At 42.1% G+C, this 23720-nt stretch overlaps 1 protein-coding gene across 1 annotated transcript in view; it reads right to left on the reverse strand.

The window, feature by feature from the left end:
* Nucleotides 1-23720, reverse strand: part of insrb (insulin receptor b) — a 101873-nt gene that overhangs the window by 72727 nt on the left and 5426 nt on the right. The window contains 1 exon segment of the mRNA XM_063892310.1: nucleotides 6-554. Within this exon segment, the coding sequence (XP_063748380.1) occupies nucleotides 6-554 (549 nt within the window).

Consider the following 23720-nt stretch of genomic DNA (forward strand, 5'->3'; position numbering starts at 1 on the left):
CTTACTTCTCTGGCAGTGGCTCTGGGACCAGCAGCGGCCCCTGAAGTGTCCGTTGATGGTGTTCTGCTGGCAGACCGTCTGACCCTGGGCGGTGCCGGGACAAACGTCTCCGCACTCCCGGTCGTTCTTGTTGGCCACGATGTAGTTGTCCTCCACCGAGTCGGAGATCTTGGCCCAGTCCAGCGTGGCCAGGTAGCACAGGTCGGGGTTCTTCTCGATCCGCACGGCGCCGCGCGTGATGTTCATGAGGCTGTGCAGACCCACCTCCTTCAGCTGCAGCATCTCGTAGATCACCAGAGCGTAGTTGAAGAAGAGGTTGCTGCCGCGGACCACCGTCAGGTTGGGGAAGAGCTCGCTGAGGGTCTCCAGGCCGTAGACCCTGAACATCAGCACGTAGTCCGTCACCACCCGCAGCTTCGGGTAGCTGAGGCCCCGGAAGTCATCGGTCTTGGTCTTGAACATGAGCAGGATCTTCAGGTGGCCCTCGATGATGGTGCAGTTCTCCAGAGACTGCAGGTTGGTCACGTTGTTACGGATGTCTTTGCTCGGGCAGACTGCGAGGAAGAAGAGGGGAGGAGATGAAGCAGACATGAAACACGGGCAAAACGGTTCAGAGTTCCTTTTATGTTTCCTGGACCTGGACCTCATGTCTTAGTCCCTTACGTTGACATTTGAATCCTTTTCTCGCTCATATTATTAGCATTATATTATTGTAGAGTAGATGAGAGTAACACCTACGTCACTTCCTGGCAAAATGACGGCCCCGCCCACTTTTTTGGGGGGGAAAACATTCGCTTTCATTTGAATGGCGGTCAATACAGATGAAGTTTCCGGCAATCACATCAAAAAAAATCTAAAATGTGCTTTTTTTTTAATCTACAAGAAGCCCAATTATGATGATCAGACAGGCAAACTATTAAAACATGTCAATGGAGACGGAAAATCTGTGTGGATTTATAGTTAATTCAAATCAAGAGGGGATGGGTGTCCGGTGTGTCTGCTGAAGGATGAGTGGCAGGCAGCAGGCTGACACTGAAACTGAGATTTCTGATCCTTTCTTTTACTCTCCTTTTTTCTGGAGAGGAAGTAAAGAAACTCTGGATTCATTTGTTTGTTTGAGGTGCAATATATGACTCAATATATGGTGAATACAGGACTTGTGTGGGCCAAACACGTCTAATGATCAGAGCGTTTAAAGTACAAAAATCTAAATGCATTGAACAAATGATAATCCCATGAATGATTAGCAGGTTTCTATCCAACCTAATATTGTGTTTGTTCCATATCTGTTTGCATTTAGCCTCTCGAACATCAGCTGACATGTTACATATCTTGTTCCAGAGAACTTGAGCAAATATGGTGTTGATTCAACTTTATTTCTCCGGAGTTAAATACATATTTTAGTCAATTAACAATTCAATTAACTCGTCGCTCACAGAGTATTAATCAGGGGGACACAGAAGCTTCTCAGTTCAATAAAACTTGACAAAGTCTTAATTATTTTAATATTATTTGACTGACGGACGTGTAAAGCAATCATCTTAGAGCATATTTAGTGTATTATAATGGCTGAGAGGGCATTATGAATACAGGAGCACGTGTTTCCTTGACTGTCTCCTACAGTAAGAAAGCAAACAGGAAAAAGACGTGTCTCTTAACCTTCTTTCTCCCACTTAAAGCCATAAAACCACCACTGATCTGTAAAGTAGAGCGGCGCCATTCATGAAACATCTTCACTGAACTCATCTCCCTCTCTCTCTCCCTCCCTCACACACACACACACACACACACACACACACACACACACACACACACAGTCTCTCTCCTCTCATTGGCTGCCGCATCATGTCTCCAGAGAGGAAATTACTGTATGGCTGTGTCTGATCTGAATGGAGGCGGCATGAAGGGGTTAACTGAAAATGAAGCCTGGAAGCAAAACGCTTATCCACGCTCATTCATACTCTAAAGCTGCCACACACACACACACACACACACACACACACACACACACACACACACACACACACACACACACACACACACACACACACACACACACACACACACACACACACACCAGAGGATTTGAGCGTTCATTAAGGAAACGTGACTGTGGACGATGTGCAGAGAGAAAACTAAAGCTGCCTTGTGATAGTGAGTATATGGTTAAATCGGACTCAAAACCGTGGTCTAACTGCTTTAGAATCACACACACACACACACACACACACACACACACACACACACACACACACACACACACACACACACACACACACACACACACACACACACACACACACACACACACACACACACACACACACACACACACACACACACCACTCTGTCTGTACATGCATCTTAATGGTGTGAACCCATCTGCTCCACATCTTCTGCCACACTTTTACACACACACTAAAACAGAAATCAGTTGCATCCCAACATGCATCTTAAAATAGTAGAACACACATTGCAGGGGGGGGGGAGGAGCGGGGTGTGGGGGGGTTTACTTGGAGCCATTGACTTGTTATTGACCGAGTCTTTCTGCAGGTGTGAGCTACCTATTAACTTCCCGCTCTGTTAATGGTTAGTGAGACAAACATGTCAACAATCCCGGTCCAAACTCTGAGCAGCGGCGCTTCAATGCATCTGGTGATGGATGGGAGCCAATAGAGAACTCTTATTTACTACACCTCAGGGGGTGGATCATGCATGGCAGGGCTGCAGACTGATGGGCAATATTATGATAATGATTATTTTGAAGGGATAGTGACACGATAGTAAATAATTGCTTTACAAGGACCAATATTTTGCATTTTTACAGGTAAATAAAGAGCGTTTATTTGACTTCCATGAGCTGCATTCATGCAAATACAGTACGTACACATCTTTGCCTCAAAATAAAACTGGTTGTTATTCGTTGTGCATTTTCACTGAGACAAACAAGAGGAAGGTCAGGTTACAAAACATAAACTACACCATGCACAACCGGACCAGCATACTTAGAAAGAATCAGCTGTGCATTGTCAGCAGCAGTAAATACTAAGATTTTCAAAATAAAAGTCCATCCGAATAGTTATTAAAAAGAGGGTGAAATATATGATTGACTGAAAACGTTTTTATTCCCCTTCTCAAACAAAAACCTTCACTCTGATGGAGTTTAAATTAGCCTCGGTCTCTCAAAAAGATGTGTACATTAATAATATCTCTCCCAACAGAAGGAGATCTCTGATAAAGTCTCAAAATAAATTATACATTCAAAAGGAGAATTTGAAAGACAACCAACAAATCTGAAATCCTTCATTTGAAAATGTTGTTCCCAGATATGAAACAGATGCATTATATTCTAAATGTTATGGGTTAGTCTTTGGTTCATGTTGCACCATTACACCAAATGTAATACAAATTGAGGCATCTGTAATCCAACTAAGAGACAAACAATCCAAGATGTAAACAAACCAAGACAACAGAAAACGCTTCCTCTTTTCTAGATGTTTTAATATCTAAAGCTTAACATTCTATAAAGCTCGCCCCAATTTCTGTTGCTCCGTCAGCCCATTTTTTAAGACAAACACTGAGATAAATCAACATATCAATCCACTGATTGTCAACTAGGCCTCACAGCAACATGAGAACAAAGGTCTGTCCGGTTCAGCGTGTTCACAAATCAATTTGAAAACAATCTGAATTTTCTGGAAACAATATTCAGATGTGTCCGCCTCAGTGAGGACGTGGCCAAAGCACGCTCAACTTTGCACACTTCCGCCTGCAGCCGGCAGCCAAAAACAACTCATAAAGGAAGACAATAAATCCATTTCAGCTGTTAAGCATCTCATCAGATAAGGCCGGGGTTTGAAACAACAACAGCTTCTCATTCGCCCGGCCGCACCCTCTTCATTAGACACACTCTGCGTCAGAAAACAACAACACACACACTTCCTCCTGTGGCAGTTGGTGTTATTCCCAGGGACAGGAGCAGCCTTACACCTCTGTGCCCCTCCTGCCGTATCTCCTGGACACATCAAACCCTGCAGGCCACCCACTCGCTGTCAGCCTGTGGCGCTAACCGGATACCCATTGTGCAACACCACAACATAACAAACTGCGTTGCGCAACAGCAGCCGGGCCAGGGTGCAACTCACCTCTGCACAGAGACGTTGAAGAACACAAGACACACACCTGACCTTTCTCCATGTGCATGTCTTTTACCACTAGCAGGTAGGAGGTATGTGGTCCACCAAAGACCTTTTGGGGAAATCTTTAGATGTCTTAAGCGATTAAGAAACAATCAAAAATGACTTGACTGATTGATGAGCTTCAGATCTTTAAATCAGAGTTCCTTGAAAATAAATCCTGCAAAAGCACGAGCTTTAATGTCAGCAAAGTTCCTTCTTCGATTCTCTTGAAGCATTAGATATATTTCTGAGCGACTGTAATAAGTCTTAGGCGACTAATTAAGGATTTGATAATTAACAGATCTGTAAAGCTTGAGGTTCTCTTCAAAAACAAAGACTACAGCACTACTTTTAATCTGTTGTTTGCCCACAATAAGTCTTTGAGCATTAAGAAATGTCCTGAGTGACTAAAGAAATTCTTAGTTCACTTTTAATATTTCTTGGAAGTTAGTTTAAAAGACAGTCCCGGAAGACTTGTTCCTCCAAAAGGAATTAAACAGAAGTCCTGAAATATTTGGATGTCTTTAAGCATGAATACCATTACTTATTAAACTCCTCGACTCAACAGGTTTCTTAGAATTATTTCACACATCTGATTTTATTCCCCGCAAAAAATTCTGGGAAAGAGAAACTTTTTAAATCCTGTGTTTCTGAGAGATCTTAAATCCAAGTAATTCAAAAAAAAAGTTACCGAGCAACTAAACAAACTATGTTCACCAGATCTATAAAACCGGTTCCTCTGCAGAGAAAATAATGCAAAAGCAGAAATTTAAACCACATTTTTACCAAATAAGTTTGGGTAATAAAAGGTAAAGCAACACTTAGATGCTGAAGAAATTCAACTTCAGAAAAACATTTATCTACGTAAATCATTCCGACGCACCACCACTTAAGAAAGTAACAGCTATAAAGTCTTTGATTTGTTTCTCATCAAGAAATCATGCAAAGGATTAGCTTGATGTTTAGTGGAGTAAATCTTCAGTTAGTTGATTTCAAAGAACCTGTCAGACTTATTTCTCCACATATAATCATCAAACGCAGAAGTTCAAATCCTGTTTGTTCCAAGAAAAGGTAATAAAAGTTAAAGCATTAAAACAATTATTAGCTGCTGAAGGAATTCCACTTATCTATCAGCTGTTTTACTGAACTTTAAAACATGTGTTTTTGTGGAATCATCGGTTAGTTTCTCACCAAGAAATCAAGCATCAGTTTAATGTTTTTCAGCGAAGCACCTTAAACATTTTTTAGTCAGGTGACAAAACAGATGTTAAAATCAGAAGAATTATCTGGATGTCTTTAAGCATTAAAAAATGACTTTACTCAACTTGCTTCTCCTTAAATAAATCCTCATTTATTAGAAAAGCCACTGAACAAACTGTCAGTCTTCTTCAAATCAGGAGATCTCTAAAACTGCATTTTCTCCAGAAAGATTCAAGCAAAAGCACCCTTTATAATTTCAAGTTTCTAAAAGTTATTAAGAATAAAAAAGAATTACTGTTTCAACTCAAAATATTATTGATCGACTGACGAATTTAAACCATTTTAATCTTTATGAGACAAAAAGATTTCATGGAATCTTTATTTAGATCATTTAAAAAGACGGACATGAAACGTTTCTATCTCCATAAATATTCCTAAAAAAACAGATCAGTTTTTACCAGAGAAGTTTTGGTAGTCTTTGTATTTAATTAAGCATTAAACAAAATGACTTTACTCAACTTGTGTCTCCTTGTAAATCCTCATTTAAGTATTAGAAAAGCAACTGAACAAACTGTCAGTCTTCTTCAAATCGACAGATCTGTAAAACTGGATTTCTCCACAAAGATTCAGATAAAAGCACACTTTATAATCCGGTGCGTACCAGAAAGGTTTCTTGGAAATAACTCTTTAATAACTAACTTTTCAACTAAAAATATTATTGGTCGACGAATGTATTAGTTGATTTAAAAAGATAGATCTGTCAACCTTGAGTTTCTCCATGAATGATCAGTGAGTTTGAATCCTGTTTTTAGCAGGGAAGTTTTTGGTAATCTTGGATGTCTTTTGACAACTTGTTCCTCCACAAAGAATCATTTGTTAGTATCAGGTTTAATATTGAGTTTACCAGATAACATCCTTGGAAATAAGTGTTACAGCGTTAAATAACTAACTTGTAAACTCAACTTGTTTCTCCACAAACAGTCCTGCGTTAGCTCCAGGTAGCTGGGTGCTAACAGGTTAGCATGTGTCACGAGAAGCTTTTATTGACACAAAGAGAAATGTTAGTGGGCCATGAGGGGAGGCAGCTCCCTCTGCAAAATGGAGTCTTGTTTTCAACTGACAGGATCGAGAGAGGGGGGAGGGAGGGGAGGTGTGGGTCATTGGGGGGCAGATGGGGAAGAGGAGGAGGAGAAGGAGGAGGAGGAGTGTAAAGGAGTGGAGGAAGGGTTGTTATGCAGTCAGTCTTTAAAATAATGAGCGATCTCCTCCCTCCCAGGTTTTGGCGCAAGGGGGGACACAGGAGAGGCAAAGAGCGCGAATGGGGGGAGATTGAATCAGAAGGAAGAAGAAGAAGAAGAAGGGGTGAGGGGTGGGAGAGAGCGAGGGGGTGAAAGTGTAACCTGAGCCCAGGCAGGAACGCAGGGTGACGTAAGGGACCTACAGGACGGTTGGTGATCACATGCATGAATGGAGGGCCGCTATGGACCCCTGTTACATGACAAGCAACACACACTCACTCACAGGGGGGAGGCAGGGGAGGACGGGGGAGAGTTCGCCAACTACTGGACACAACACAACAATAAGTTCACCTATAGTAGAAAATACGGGGCTGTCGTCTGAAGTAAAGGAAGTTAGAGTTGATTCGTGCGACAGATGTGTTAAATCAGTAAGAGAAGCAACACTTTTAATCCTGTGTTTCTGGGGGAATGGACCCTCTGAGTGTGAAAAAGACTACCTTGCTATTAATGAATGTCTTGATTGATTAAGCAATTAGTTGATTAGGATGGACAGATCTGCAAAACTAGTTTCTTGACAAGGAATCCCACAAGAGCACCACTTTTAATCCTGTGATAACGAGAGAATTTGTTGGAAATCGGTCTTACAAACGAATGACCAGCAACTTAAAAAATCTCCATCTAAAATACTCGACGGACTGAGCCTATGGAAAGAACAAGGGTCAGAAAAACGTAAAGAGAAACAGGTATCGAAAAATGGACTTCTTAGTAAGATAATCAATGAGTGGATTTATTTGACGGATCTTTTTTCCACGATCTCTTTGGAAGTTTTTAAGCATTAAAAAAAAACTACCAAGCCACTAAAGAAGTTCTGAGTTGACTCATCAATTAGTTGGTTTCATCAATCAATGAGTTTCTTTCACAAAGGATCACAAAGAGAGACGCTTTGTTGGACAAATGTGTTCAAGCATTACAAACAAATGATTAGCAACTTAAAAAATCTCCATTTGAAAGACTCAAAAAAATCACACATTTTTGACGGATCTGTAAATCGAAGCGAAGTTCCTCAGTAACCTTCGGATGTCTTTAAGCATTAGAAAAATTACTTGCCGACTAAAATAAGTCTTAGTCTACTAATCGATTAGTTGTCTTAAACGACAGATCAGTGAACCATGACTTTGTCTTAAAAGGAGAAAGGAGAAAACAAAAGCACTACTCTTAATCTTTTGTTTACCAAAACAAATCTTGGAAATAAGTCTTTTGGCTTTAAAAAAAGTGACTTATGGCATAGTTTATTCAACAGACGGATCTATAAAGCGTGTTTCTCCAATCCAACTTTAATTATATAGCACATAAACAGCAAAACAAACAGAGTTGACCAATAAATATATCAAAAAGCAGCATAAATACAATCAGACAAAACCGATAGGACAAAAAGAAACTAAGGTAAAAGCATGAGACAACTAATCCATACTTACAGCCACTGACTGAAAACCCTCAAACCTGATGTAGAGACATTTGAAAACACAACAAAATAGAAAACCACAATTTAGAAAACATAGACTTCTTATACGTGGTCTGCAAAAGCGCGAGAGCACGTCTTTAAACACTCCACAGAAATGATGCCCCACGTTTAATCTGCGCTTTCTTGGGAATTGTAATCTAAGCAACTGCAAAAAAAGTGTGTTTACCAGAGAAGATTCTTTGGAGGTGTTTAAGCATTACAAACATAGCTTTATGACTCACGAAATCTTAGTGAAAGAAAACCAAACCACAAAACAAGAAGCCAATAAAACAGTCAACAACCTGAGCTGCTGTACGATAGGAGAACAGGTGACACAAAAACAGAAAACAAGCAACAGGACGACACCTGTCGCACCGTGATTCAAAAAGCTCTAATTTGCATGTTGACTTACACAAACAGAGAAACCCCTGGTAGACAGTGTGTGTGCGGCGGGTGGGGGGGGTGGGGGGGTTTTGTTGGACAATGACCGTGACCCCTCTGAAGCCCTCCCTCCCTCCCACTGAGGACCACCCATTAGCAGACAGCTTGGTGCTCTCACTGGCTGTACAGAAGGATCTTAATTACAATAACAACCCAATCAGCCGCTAATGAGCTCGGGAGTGGGGGGGAGGAAGGGGGACGGGGGGGTGAGGTTGAGCAGAATAACAGAGGGAGAATGTACTGTACAAAACTGTGGATGTCTATAGGAGCAATGTGGGCCTTCCACCCGCCTCCCCTGTCTGTTTGACACTTAATTTGGCAGCAGGAATGAGAGGAGGAGGAGGGAGGAAGAGGAGCAGGGAGGAAGGGAGGTGTAGTTGGGTGTCAGACAAACAGAAACAGCAAGAGGGAAAAAGCTTGGGAGATGGAGCGAGGTGATTGAGTTTAAGTCCTCCATAACAAATTCCTTCTATTTTTTCTATTTCACATTTCGAGGAACTGCGTCCCCCGGAAACGTCTCTTTGATAATTAGCACGTCTAAAAAAAAGAGATGCCGTCTAGACATTTGTTGCTGTGTGCCGCCTGAATAGCTATGAGTTATTTTCACACATCGGCGCTGTAACAGAATTAATTGCACAAACTGTTCCAGAGAAAGCTCCTCACCAGCTGACTGCAGGTCATCTAAATGCTTTAAATGGGGGGTTTCCCCCTTCCTGTAGTGTGTTTTAGTGCATGTAAAGGGTCTGCAAAATCCCAATGTTCTGCTTGAAACATGCCCTTTGTTTACTTCTGTAACAAAATGACAGCACGATGTAAAACTCGCACCCCTATAGGCCAGCGCTCCGACACATGGTACGTGATCGGCTAAGGGGCGGGACATCTCGGATCGATCACAACAGCTAACCAATCACAGCAGCTCTGGTTTCAGACAGAGGGTGGAAAGAGGAGCTGCAGCACAGGCAGTAAGAGAGAAATAAAGAGCTTTCTGAACATTAAAGCATGGAGACATTCACTTAAAACAAATATGAACCTGAACATGATCATTATATGGCCCCTTTAATGCTGTTGTGACCACTTCACCTGTAACCTCTGCCTCAAGCAATATGAGAAATGGGTAAGGGCTTAAAAATACTCCCCAACTCAACCAGGATTCTTCACTTCTTTTAGCTTTTTTTGCACTTATCTTATTTCCAATAACTGGATACTCACATCTCTGTTAAACACAAGGTAACAATCTATTCAGTCTAGAGGGTAAGATGTCAGAACTATCCTTGAATATTGTCAAGAACAAATGTAGTGTACACGTTTTTCCACCCTGATTTTCAGACGTGTCCCTGCTCACATTCCCTCAGAAAATAAGACGTTGGACTCATGTCAGCCAAAGTGTGAAAAAACGATATGGTGGCGACGCAGAAACACGTAATGATGGGGATGATTTAGATTTTTACTACACTGCAAATCCAACTCTGTGGAAGGGAGGAGGAGTGTGGTTAACGCAGTCTGCTTGCAAAAGTGTCATCAACCTCTGTGCTTTAACTCCCATTTCCTTGCAATTATCCATTAGATCACGGAGATATCAATCAGCACGGCTCTAAATCATAGCTGTTTGTAATGAGAGCAATCAACATTTGCAATTTGCACCTCATTCCACTCTAAAGACCTCTGTTGAACTGCACGCTTATTGCCAAATTTCTCTCCAGCTCCGAGTCTTTTTTAGCGCGTCATCATCCGTCTATGAAGCTCACAGAATAAGCTCGCCATAATTACAGCTCAAGAATTAGTTGAGCATGACCGGTGCAGCTGAGGTCATACGGATGTAACGGCTATCTCTGACAGAAAAAAGAATCTCCCGCAGCTGCAGCTATAGTGAAGCTACAGTTTCAGAAAGATTCTCCTCGTATTTATAGAGTTTTGCTTCCTGCAGAGAATTTAATATGAGCCGACTAACAGTAGCTGGCTTGCAGGGAGAAAGTGGAACAGTTTTAGGGGGGGGGACCAGTTTACTTCCATAGTCGCAGCAGAGGTGGGAGAAGTACTCAGATCTTTGAGTAAAAGTAGAAGTACTCAGATCTTTGAGTAAAAGTAGAAGTACTCAGGTCTTGTACTTGAGTAAAGTAGAAGTACTCAGGTCTTGTTCTTGAGTAAAGTAGAAGTACTCAGGTCTTGTACTTGAGTAAAGTAGAAGTACTCAGATCTTGTACTTGAGTAAAGTAGAAGTACTCAGGTCTTGTACTTGAGTAAAAGTAGAAGTACTCAGATCTTGTTCTTGAGTAAAGTAGAAGTACTCAGGTCTTGTACTTGAGTAAAGTAGAAGTACTCAGGTCTTGTACTTGAGTAAAGTAGAAGTACTCAGATCTTGTACTTGAGTAAAGTAGAAGTACTCAGATCTTGTATTTGAGTAAAAGTAGAAGTACTCAGGTCTTGTACTTGAGTAAAGTAGAAGTACTCAGATCTTGTACTTGAGTAAAAGTAGAAGTACTCAGATCTTGTACTTGAGTAAAGTAGAAGTACTCAGGTCTTTGAGTAAAGTAGAAGTACTCAGATATAGTACTTGAGTAAAGTAGAAGTACTCAGGTCTTGTACTTGAGTAAAGTAGAAGTACCAGAGTGTAGGAATACTCTGTCACAGTAAAAGTATTCTAAATGTTCCTCCAGTGAAAGTAGAAAGTACTCTCCTCTAAATGTACTTAAAGTAGCGACAGTAAAAGTAGTCATTGTCTGATTGGTCCATTTCAGAATAATATCTCTGATATGTTTTATAATGATTGATCATTAAAGTCTGATTTAAGGGTTGACTATATTTCACATCATTATTCCTGATCTGCCTAGCAACTCAATACATGTAGTGGAGTAGTACACCATTTACCTCTGAATTTTAGTGGGGTAGAAGTACAAAATAGACCTCAAAAGTGCACTGGGTAAATCTACTTAGTTACTTTACACCACTGTATAGCTGCACGTTAGCCTAGCGTGAAACCGGAGCCGTCTAGCATGAAACCAGGTGGCGGCTAACTCTGGACTGTGAGAAAGTTTCCTCTCCCCGTCACGTTGCCCCCGATGAGGTGATCTGCTGATTATAGATTTGTCAACAGCTCAGTTGCTGAACAAAAACCCCGGGAGAGAGAATATGCGGCGGCGGTGCCAAGTGGACTGCCAGTGGAAAAATGCATTTGTTTGTTAATATAGCTGTGGAAAGTCCTGAGAAGTAAAGCCAGCTCCCCGAGCGCCCACTGCCAAGCTGTGGCTTCTACAGTGAACAGAAATTATGCTGAGAAATTGCACGAGAGGCATTTTGATTAACATGTACCAACTTGTGCCTCCAAAACAAAGAGAGACGACGACCAAAATAACAGAAGGAGAGCCAAGGAGAGACAGGGGGGCATTATGAAGAGTGAAAATAATCTCCAGGGTTATTAAATGGAACCACACAGAAAACATTTTTATAAGGAGACCTTCTGTTAACAGCCAGGATTCATCAAGACAAATGTATCACACTGTATTTGGGGGAAAAGTCATTGAATAATGTCCTTTGTAGTAGAAACCAGGTCATTACTTCCAACAAATAGACAAGACATGATTTGATCATTATAATATAGAGCATTTTCTTTTAAGTTATTGGTAATTTGATGAAGATTGGACACTTTCAAACTTCTGACTGACTCTCTCTTTTCTGCCGTGTTCTGACAGCCTTATGTCTGATCTCACTTTAACATTTGTAACATGTTGATTGGCTACCATCCAACATATATATATATATACCTTAATTTGATAATTTACACTCTGGTGTGTCTGGCCCTTTATGATCCCTGGCCCGAAGCCAAACAATAATGTTTATTTTCTAGAGAGGTGCAGAAACAAGCCCTGAAACACAGATATTGGTTAGCATATTAGAACTTCCAGTTGCCTCGTCTGGAAGTCAACAGATTTGTGAATGTCTTGTTCTACGACAACAAACGTCAATAAATATCGCACCTGTGAATGTCTGAAGTGACAGGTAGGTAAATGAGACACCTAAACGTCATCACACCCAACATTATGGAGACGTGAAGTCATGTGACCGTGCTGTAGTTCCTTTATAGCCCAACATTAGCCTCCTTTAGCTTAGCGGTGGAGACGTGAAGTCATGTGACCGTGCTGTAGTTCCTTTATATCCCAACATTAGCCTCCTTTAGCTTAGCGGTGGTGACGTGAAGTCATGTGACCGTGCTGTAGTTCCTTTATAGCCCAGCATTAGCCTCCTTTAGCTTAGCGGTGGTGACGTGAAGTCATGTGACCGTGCTGTACTTCCTTTATAGCCCAACATTAGCCTCCTTTAGCTTAGCGGTGGTGACGTGAAGTCATGTGACCGTGCTGTAGTTCCTTTATAGCCCAACATTAGCCTCCTTTAGCTTAGCGGTGGGGACGTTTTTGTAGAGAGATCTTTGCAATGCTAGCTTCTGAGCCGGGCTTTGAACCACTTTATTGTCCGTTTATGATGGACGTGCATCATGTGACCTGTACTTTCACATTTGAGGGCATCATATAAAAGATAGGGAGGGTGCAAAGAGAGAAGAGAGGCAGTGTGAGTGGGTTGAGCACCTGTTCCTCCATTGCCTCAGCTTCCCATTGAGGAGCATGGCAAGGGGAGCCGGCCGGGCCTATTTATACCCAGCTCTAGGTCCCGTTACAGCGGTGGCTCGGGGCCAGGCTGGAGAAAAGAGCAACATGCTGGCCAAGAACAGAGAGGCCTAAATCAGACTACCAGTGACTCCTTGCATCTTACCTTCAATCACTGGCAAAAGGAGAGAGGGAAGGGAGAGAGGGAGGACGTGGAGGTGATAGGTGCAGACAGAGGGAGTATAAACAGAGAGAAGGAATGAGGAAGAGACGCGAGGTACCAGGTCACAGTCACTTGTTTTTAAAAACAATGAGTCACTGTTTTTCTACTTCCAACGAGCTATCGGTTTGACCTTGGACTCAAGGCTGTTTACAAGTGGAGGAAGCAAGAGCAGAATGTGCAGAAAGTCCTGTATTACAAACGCAACTTAAGTAAAAGTACAGAAATAATCAGCAAAATGTACTTTAAGTATCAAGAGAATCTATTCTTCAAATAAATGTCTTCTATATGTTGTATTTTCAGTATGTGTAGGTAAACGTAGATACAATTAGAAGTATAAAGTGGCATTCAATGGAAATACTGAGTTAAAGTACTTAAATATTGTACAGAAATGCAACAGTGGGAAGAGTTTTACTTTGTTTTGTCACATACGAGTGTGTTTTACAAAGAGCAGGGAGGAAAAATGACTGTTCCTGTATATGCAGAAAGTGGCTCTGACGACAGAATAATAATTGAAAGTTTTGCATTTAAATAAATGATAGAAATTGACCAAATCGTTGTGGATTGTATTTATTATATCTTCACTTTAAGTCTAGCATCACTATAACACATGCCTCGTCATTTTACTATAAAATAAATGAGTCAGATATTAGTTTATTTTGTGTGCAGTAAGAAAGGTGCATTACAAGAACCTGATGGGAGCGGATACTCAAGACCATGTCCTACAACTCCAACACCAAATATCCAGGGTATGAACACACTTAGTCAGACAGAACACGTCTCAAGCCCATCCTTTATGCAAGATTGATATGAGATAGAACACCTGACACTTTACTGTCTTTTTATCCTCCCATTTCAAGCAGAACAAGGGGTTAAATATGCCTACAGTTTAGAGGACAGTTCAAGTTAACCTCATCAGATTGTGAACCTGTATAATTTACATTCTGAGTCCTTATTTAAAACCGATAAGGTGTTGATTGTCTTTGTATTTGCACAGTTCATCAGTTCATTTGCATCCCTTTCTCTTCTTCCTCTGTCTGCCTCACATGAAACCCAGTGCTAACGTTTTGAAAAGAAGGTCCCACTAAGTTCATACGTGTTGTCTTTGACAGAAACCCACCATCACACTCTCAAGTCTTTCCGCCTTAATTCCAGGACCGTTAGTAACTGACATGTTCCCCCGTCTCGAAAATAATTAGACAGCTGGTGGTACACAAACCAAGAAAAGAAAAATCTGAAAAATCCCGGCCCGCCTTACGAAACAGCCAAACCAGGTGGTGCTCCAAACAAATAAAAAACACGTTGGGGAGGGGGGCAGCATTCCTGACATAGTGGAAGCATTTAGGAACAGACAAGAAGACTGTGAAACAAGAGCAGGTAATCAACTGCAGGCCGGACTGTGAGAGTGTGAGAGACACACACACACACACACACACTCTCCGCAGTGAGTAATGCTGAAAACATCTGATATTCCTTTTCATCTTCCCACAGTGGAGCGCAGGGCAGAGTTTTAGTGTGGTGAGCCTCGGTCCCCGGATCCACTTGCAGCTGCAGGGCCCCACCAACACTCAGTCCACAAACCAGATCTACACATGAGCCAGATCTGCTCCTTAAATCCTGTATGGCTTTCTGTCTTCTTCCTAAGTCTGTCTGTCTACGAGCCTAACACCTCTATGGTTGAAAAAGGAAACCAAGAATCAGTTCTTTTGCATTTCCTTTATAGCCCAACATTAGCCGCCTTTAGCTTAGCGGTGGAGACCTGAAGTCATGTGACCGTGCTGTAGTTCCTTTATAGCCCAACATTAGCCTCCTTTAGCTTAGCGGTGGAGACCTGAAGTCATGTGACCGTGCCGTAGTTCCTTTATAGCCCAACATTAGCCTCCTTTAGCTTAGCGGTGGTGGCGTGAAGTCATGTGACCGTGCCGTAGTTCCTTTATAGCCCAACATTAGCCGCCTTTAGCTTAGCGGTGGTGATGTGAAGTCATGTGACCGTGCTGTAGCTCCTTTATAGCCCAACATTAGCCTCCTTTAGCTTAGCGGTGGTGACGTGAAGTCATGTGACCGTGCTGTAGTTCCTTTATAGCCCAACATTAGCCACCTTTAGCTTAGCGGTGGTGGTGTGAAGTCATGTGACGGTGCTGTAGTTCCTTTATAGCCCAACATTAGCCGCCTTTAGCTTAGCGGTGGTGGCGTGAAGTCATGTGACCGTGCTGCTTATATATGGAGATTATCCGACTGAATGGTATCATAAACGTGGGTTTTCCACAGATCTAATTTTTCTAAAATATTCCAAAAGCCGATAGAAAAACATTGCTTGTTGTCGAGGGAAACCTTGTGATGTTAACTTCCTGGTCAGCCCTTAAAATAATACCACATCAGTGCACCGCTCCAGGAAGTGTGCTGGACATTGATGCATAACTTTGCTGTGGTGAAACTTATTCATCAAAACTTCCTTGTTAGTCACATGGACAAAAACACTTTTTCCCATTGACTTGCATTGAAAGACGTGTCTGTAAATCAAGGAATCAACTTCCTGGTCTTAACACCTAATCATAAAGGTCCTAAAAGTTGTAAAATGTGCAAATAGACAGATTATTGTGCCACTGAGTACCTTTCTAAACACTATGCAGTTTGGGCTTTAGTCAAACTGAAGCAGAGAAAGCCAGATGGATTGAGACAAGAAAAGCAGAGTGGGACAGCGGCCCGGACTGCAGCTCAACATGCTAACTCTCTCTTTTGACACCGAGTAGTTTTCACCTCCAGCTAAAACAGTTTAGGGTTTAGCGGAGGTATTCCCTGTGTGGTGAATGGACGAGTGAGCTCATCCCAAGCATGGCCAATCCCATTGATTCGACTGGAGCACTGCGAGGCTGCCAACCCGAGCCGCAGCGCCATCCAAAATTGATGCAAACGAAGAAAAAACACCCAGAGAGCGAGAAATAATTAGATTCTAACTGCCCTGAAATGAGACTCCGATTGTGTGTGTGTGTGTGTGTGTGTGTGTGTGTGTGTGTGTGAGAGAGGCAGACTACAAAGAGGAGATGAGTACAGGAGATGGGATAGCACGAAGAAAAGAAAACACAAACAAGAGAGAGCGAGAGACAGAGAGAGAGAGAGAGAGAGAGAGAGAGGGATGGAGACAGCAGAATGGTGCAGGAGCAAACAGAGAGACGGGGGAGAGGGAGAGGGGAGGCTGAAGGGATGGAGAGCAGAGGGTCCGGGTTTAATGGTCTGTTCTTCTGCACTGTTAGACCACCAGCTCTCACTGGCTGCAGCAGGAAAACCTGTCTCTCACACACACACACACACACACACACACACACACACACAGTGCCTTTCACCTTTTCCATTAGACCTGTACACACAGATTCAATGCGTCCCCAAATTTAAAGACACATTTTAAATGAAATTGTACTTTTTGGTCCATCACTTCATAGACGTCTTCTGAAACGAACTTGTCCTGAGTTCACCTTGCAAGAAAGAACATCCGACATGGAATGGAAGAAGTTTGGATTTGAATGAGTTGTTTTTTCGCCTTATCTCATTTCATTTGACAGGTCTTCGTTGATGTATATTTGACAGAACGGCGTCTCAAATGTCTTATTAATCTTGCAGAATATGTTGTTGTAACCCTCTGACAGCTCTGAACTTGTCCTGGAAGTTCATATTTGAAATACCGTTCTAGTTTACATTCATTTGATGTGAAAAACAATCAAACATCTTATAAATCTCGCAGGAATCTGTGCTTTGCTGCCTTCTGATAGGTCCATTTCTGGCTGAATATTAGCTCAGTTAGTTGATGGTCTTTAAAATGTTAGGAGTTCCTGTGTGATGTCCTTTAATGTCTTGTTTTGTCAGGTCTAAAACAGAAAGATATGCACTTAAACATGATTTAAAAACAGGGAGAAGTAAGAAATGTCCATATTTCAAAGGCTTAAAACTGCATTTCTGCACAAATAACGACTTCAAACCTTCACAAAGTGATCAAAGACCCATGAATGCAGCTTTACTTTAACAGCCCTTCTTTATTAACTTGCTATCATAAACCCTAAAGCAGCAACGTCCTGTCAACCTGTTATCTACACACAGGTAGGTTTTTTGATTGGGGGCAAATATCCTTTCCTCCCGCTGTTTGTTTTTCCACAAAAGCCCCTCTGCAGATTCCCAAAGCCGGCAGATCATTGGCCTCCTGTGTTGGTTTTTCCGTACAGGATATCCAGGAGCATGCTAGGTATGGTATGGTGCTGACGTCACGGCCAACAAATCACTAGCTGTTACCTCGCCTCTGACAGACGGCCCCTCGAGGGGAGGGCCTGTGGTCGCGGTGGTATTGTAAAAATGACTTCCATTCATTACTCTGTCATTTTACAGCAAGGCATGATTCAATATGGCCCCTTTAACTGCGACTGAGATAGGAATGCTCGAACCAGAGCTCTTCATCTGTTCCCCTCCAGAGTTTCCTGCAGAATCAGCATCAACACACTCTGAATCCACACTGTCCTTTAAGAGTTTCATCAGGACCAGGACGCCTACTAAAGAGGTGCAGGAATGGGTTCTGAACCCGGGAATGAGTTCACTTCTTAGTTCTTTTGGGCCTGTAATAACATGTGGTGCTAACACAAGCTGGAGAGACTTTCAAATGTTGTTCTACGGCATAAAAGATGTCCGTAAATAGTCAGCGAAAGGCACCAGCAACAGCTGTCTGATTATATTCAAACGAAACTGACCTTAAAGCTTCAAAGATGAATGATTTGCCATGACTGAACGTCTTTTACTCCGGTGCTTTGTGGAGTTTTCAGACATCACACCACTTATGCCGATTGTGTGGTGCGATATCGTTTCAGCCTACAATCAACTTTAATCTGCAGTGCAGTTTGGAGAAATGTTCTTATTGACAACCAGCTGTATGACGTGCTCATGATTTATGATTTCAAATTTTGCATGGCAGCTTTTTGCACCGTCAATTTCTGTCACCCGATCAAAATCAGTCTGTGTTTTTATTCGATGAGTGAGCTCGATTGATCACAATATATAACGGCTAACAGACACAGCTTTAGGTCATTTCCGAGAACCAAAACGACAAAATGAAGACCAACTTTAGACAACATTTTCCAACAAAAATTTGACATTAGAGATATTTTCTGGCTTAAGTTGGTTTGTTATTACACGTATCACTAACGAAATAACAGTCATCCAAACCACAGAAACAAAGCAGTTAATAAATAACCAATTTAAAGTTAATGAAAAATCTAACTAATAGAAAAAGACAATCATTTATTCAGAGGCAAATAATGTCATTAATGCAGAATAAAGTGTATTTTTAGAGAAGTTATATTAATTATTTAAGAAAATGTAAACACACAACGGCAGAGCTAGGATAAAAGGGAACATTTATACATGATAAATGTGTACAAATAAACCCTGTGTACTGAAAAGTAACAAGTGTATTTCGAGAACCATCACAATAAAGGGCAATTAGCCCTCCCTGTTACCTCAAACACCACGGAACTACTTTCTGCGCAATCCGCCCCATCAGGAATCAATACGCCGTGTTTCCACACACACACGCTTCCAGTCCCCGTCCTCCCGCTCGCTGTACAGCCCGTTCAGGACACACAGTGATCGCTGAGAGCCTCTCACATGATTACAGGTGTTGAGGCTGAGCTGCTGAAACAACCGGGACAGATTATGGTCTGTTTACATGTGGACGCTCAGGGGAAAATCACCACGGGTACCGATCAGAGTCCCCACAATCCTACTTCCTGTCAACACATGTTAGTTATTGTCTGTTGTGTATCTGTGATGTCATTACTGAGTTTGTTGAAAATAAACTAAAGTCAATAAAGTTATCGTTTAAAAAAAAAAGGAGAGCATTTTAATGTGAGGTGATGCAGTCGGAGGGAAGTGTATTTAGACAGTGGAGGGGGGGGGGGGGAGGGGGGAGCGCTGTACTGCAAGAACAGCTAGTGCCGTCGCCATAGTAACCCATCTCAGGCTAGTTCATCAGGACAACAACAGAGCAGCCCCCCACCCACCCTGCACCTGACACACACACACACACACACACACACACACACACACACACACACACACACACACACACACACACACGGAGCAAACACAACACACACCATGTGCAGGTGTACATGTTGTTAAGCATCACTTAGGACCAGCTGGCTCAATAAGAGGGGGAGGGTGAGGAGGGGGGAGACAGAGAGAGGTTGTGGAAGGGGAGGGGGGGGGGTGTCAAACGGATGGTGTTCACACCTTTAAGGGGTTTGAAAGAGGAGGGTTTCCCACCCCATACAGAGCGAGATTAGCAGGTGTGTGTGTGTGTGTGTGTGTGTGTGTGTGTGTGTGTGTGTGTGTGTGTGTGTGTGAGAGAGACAGAGAGAGAGGGAGACAGGTCTGCAGGCTATGCGCATCTGCAGTGTGAAAGAAAAACAAATCAGTGGATGAGAATGAACCCTCTTACCCCTGAACGTAGACGCAAAAACGAGAGGGAGGGAGGGAGGAAACGAGAGAGGGAGGGAGGAGAGGAGAAGGAGAGATATGGGAGGAGAGGGAGCTCCAGCATAGGGAGGGACAGAGAGATACACACAGCGGAGAGGACTGGAAAGTAGTCGTGGTGCAAAAAATCTTCCACAGATTTTGACTTCTGAGATCAGATTTGATGCATTTTCTCCTCGTCACACACGTCACACACACACACACACACACACACACACACACACACACACACACACACACACACACACACACACACACACACACACACACGCTAAATTAGGGCCATCTTTTGCTGAATTTCACACTCATTTTCCCATTGACTGTTAACAGACTCACTTGGCTGTGTCAAATGACCACTTCTCAGTCATATGACAGCACTCAAAATAAGTTTAACCCATCCGGTTCAGTTACACACACGCACGCACACACGCACACACACACACACACACACACACACACACACTAATGCATCCCGTTGCACCGAGGGTGGCATGTATACGAAGTTATGCACATACATGCTATGCAAACAATTGGAAACTACGCAATGTTTGGCACCTAATATTGCGTTTCTTTGAGATTGAACATCAAAACAACATTAAATGTGAAAGAAAAAAAGCTTTATATTCTGAAGTTTGTCAAATTAATGGCATATATTAATATAAATAGACTGGTTTTTAGGTAAATCAGTGATCAGTGTGTAGTTACTATGTGGGAATTTAAGAAATCAAACATAAATCCCTGACAGCCTGAGCTCCTTTAATTTGAGCTTTATTACATGGATATATTTATGTGTTATCACCTCAGAGTATAGAAACAAATTGTATAGATATTAAATTAAAGTTGTAGCTTAAAAAACTTCGAAATGCAGAAGAAAACTGAACCATAAGACCTTTACTGTCCCTGCACACTGTAAACAACAAGTAGTTTCTTCCTTTCCTTATAAGACGCAGACGTGCATACAAAGGATGCTTCCTCGGTGAGGTCAGATCACGTTAACGGCTGCGAGCTTGACCCTCAAATTACAGGATGCTTCTCTGCAGAGTAACCACTCGCACAGAATCACACGAAAACAGTTCAGATGAATCTGGAAACACGGCTTCAAACGTCAAAGGTTTTCCTCACGAAGAGAGCACGCAGTCCAATGAACACAACTCTTTTATCTGTCGAGTCGATTACGTAATTTATACCCAAAACATTTCCCCGGGACACTCAGGGTTCCTGCAGATTAAGGCAAGGAAGACTTTTAAATGAAGCTTGGAGTGAAATTAACGAACACATGCATGACATTTATGCAAGAGGCATTATTTTGACGGTCAGAAAATGCCTTTTAATAAGACAAAAGCTTAGAATGAACTCTTTTAATTTAACTGTAATTATAAATAAGGTCTATAGTTTATACCTTTAGAGTTAGGAAATGATTGTACAGATCTCAGACAGAAATAGAGAGAGCTTTACGTCATTTCCAAAAACCAAAACGACCAACGGAAGGAAATCAAGAGCAATTTTACACAATATTTTCCAACCATGTGGCTCTGCTTTTGGTATAGAAATATAAAAATACAATATATATAGCTTCAATCAAATATTGTGAAAGGTGGAACTTGTACTCATCACAATAAAATAAGGAAATGATCAACTTTGGACTTTTGCGCCTAAATAACACGTACTGGACGGTCAGATTGAAAGCCGGTATCAAGACACAAACATCCTAAAGTACTTCTGTGAGTATCTTTAAAATGTCCTCCCATTAGATCATGGACATGGCCTCGGCCGGGGTCTGGTCCGGCCTCTGAACAGACCTCAGAGCTGATCCCCGCTCTACAGGAGCAGCTCAGCGTGGATGTCTATGTGTGAAGTCACCAGCAGTTAAAATAGGGCAGATCCAAACAGCAACAAGGGCAAATCAGATAGTTGCTGCATGGCGTAACGGCGCTCTGTGTGTGTACAACTGTGTGTGTGTGTGTGTGTGTGTGTGTGTGTGTGTGTGTGTGTGTGTGTGTGTGTGTGTGTGTGTGTGTGTGTGTGTGTGTCGCTCATCCCCTCTTAAATAAACCACATTTCTGTGCAGTGAGCGGAGGTTTACACAAACAGCTCGCTATCGAGGAATGGGAGTCAGAGAGTAGCGCAGCCCAGGACTAACGGACACATTTCAGCCTCACGTGATACCGTGTGGGACCTGAAGACGTCTTCGGATCACCGGGATCCTAAACACACCGAGTGTCCTCAATCCATTCAGCAAGCTCATTACACCCTCCACTACACATGTGTGCTTTTTCACCTCCTGCATGTGTACATTTCTCCATAAGTGCTCTCTTTTAAGCTTAATAATTGTTGTTTTTACTTCCAAACATGTTCAACTTGCACTTCTCCCTAGTCGCCACTTTTAAAAAATGACAGGCAACTTATGAACAAACACACACCTTTTTTTTAAAAACACAACTTGTGCTCTTTGCATTTCTTTAATTACACATTAATTGACTCACCTGGCTCTTTATTTACCTTTAAAACAAACCTATTTTGATTCTGTTTTGTAATGCGATCCTGCATATTATTGAAGTTTAAAGTTTAAAAAAATCCAATTTATATCAAATATTCTGTTGTAAATTAGACAATGGAAAGCAGGAACCACACACCCTCATTTTAGCTGAGTATCACACAGTTGTAAGCCTTTTAAATCGAGTATTAAAGAAAACAATGTTTGGGTTGTGCATCTGTCGGCACAAACATAAACAAACAAATAAACAAACTCTAGGAAGGTTTTACAGAAAACTGTAAATGATGGGGGTCAAAAGTGAGTTTTGTCTTCATTTCATTGAGTTGCTGCTGAAGAAAAACGGCAAGACACACACACACACACACACACACACACACACACACACACACATAACACACATAATGAGAAAACTGCATTGGCAGGCTATGAGAGGCTGTAAGGGATACTTGGAAAGATAAGAGGCGAGGAGGAAGCACTTAGGAAGAGAACCCCAACAGTTCATTTCCCTCTGCAGAACATATTGGCTTCCTGTCCAACACCCGGAACACCGCGAGTACTGAGGTCACGACCCCATTGTCGTCCGGTCTGTGAACACGCACTACAAACGGTGCGATAACAGAGTGAAGTTCTGCATGGAGCACCTTAAGCCTCCAGTACAGGCTGTTCTCATGGAGCGGCGGGACAACTGTAAGCCTAAATCAACAACAATAGTCATTTGTTGAGTAAAACGTTCTCATCAGCAAGTGTGTTCATGTCTTAATTCTGCTTCTGGTTTCAGACAGAGGGAGATTTTTGAACATTGAAGCAGGTAAACATGTCCCAGTAGAGACACAAATACTAATATGAACCTGAAAATGAGCATAGTATGTCCTCTTTAAGGTCAAACAGCTTCAGCAACAGGAGCATTAGCTTGTATTCTGCAGTGCTACATATCAATCACCTCCTTATCTGGAGCTTTTTAACAGATCACCCTCTGAGATCTTGTCTCCATCGCATGGTTTCTCTTCCAGAAAGTTCTGACAAGCTGAGGAATAATGACAGAATTTACTTTTAGACTAGCCTCACTACCACCGTGTCTCGATTTCACTTTCGATTAAAGCTCTAAATATTACATTTGGTTTGCTAAAAGGCAACTCATCAAACAAGCTTACGGGAGCTAACCCCAGGAAGCAAACTCTAGGAAGGAGGAGAAGAAGGTGAGGAGGGGAAAGTGAGAACAAACATCCTGATTGGGTTTCTAGATCTTTGCGATTCTTACAGTTGTTTCCAGCCATTACTAACATATGTAGCTAGGATGCTAGCGATAGCCGTGTTGCTAACAGTATAGGAAGTAGTGAACGAGT

This window comes from Eleginops maclovinus, chromosome 9 (assembly GCF_036324505.1).
Source record: "Eleginops maclovinus isolate JMC-PN-2008 ecotype Puerto Natales chromosome 9, JC_Emac_rtc_rv5, whole genome shotgun sequence".
Classification (NCBI taxonomy): Eukaryota; Metazoa; Chordata; class Actinopteri; order Perciformes; family Eleginopidae; genus Eleginops; species Eleginops maclovinus.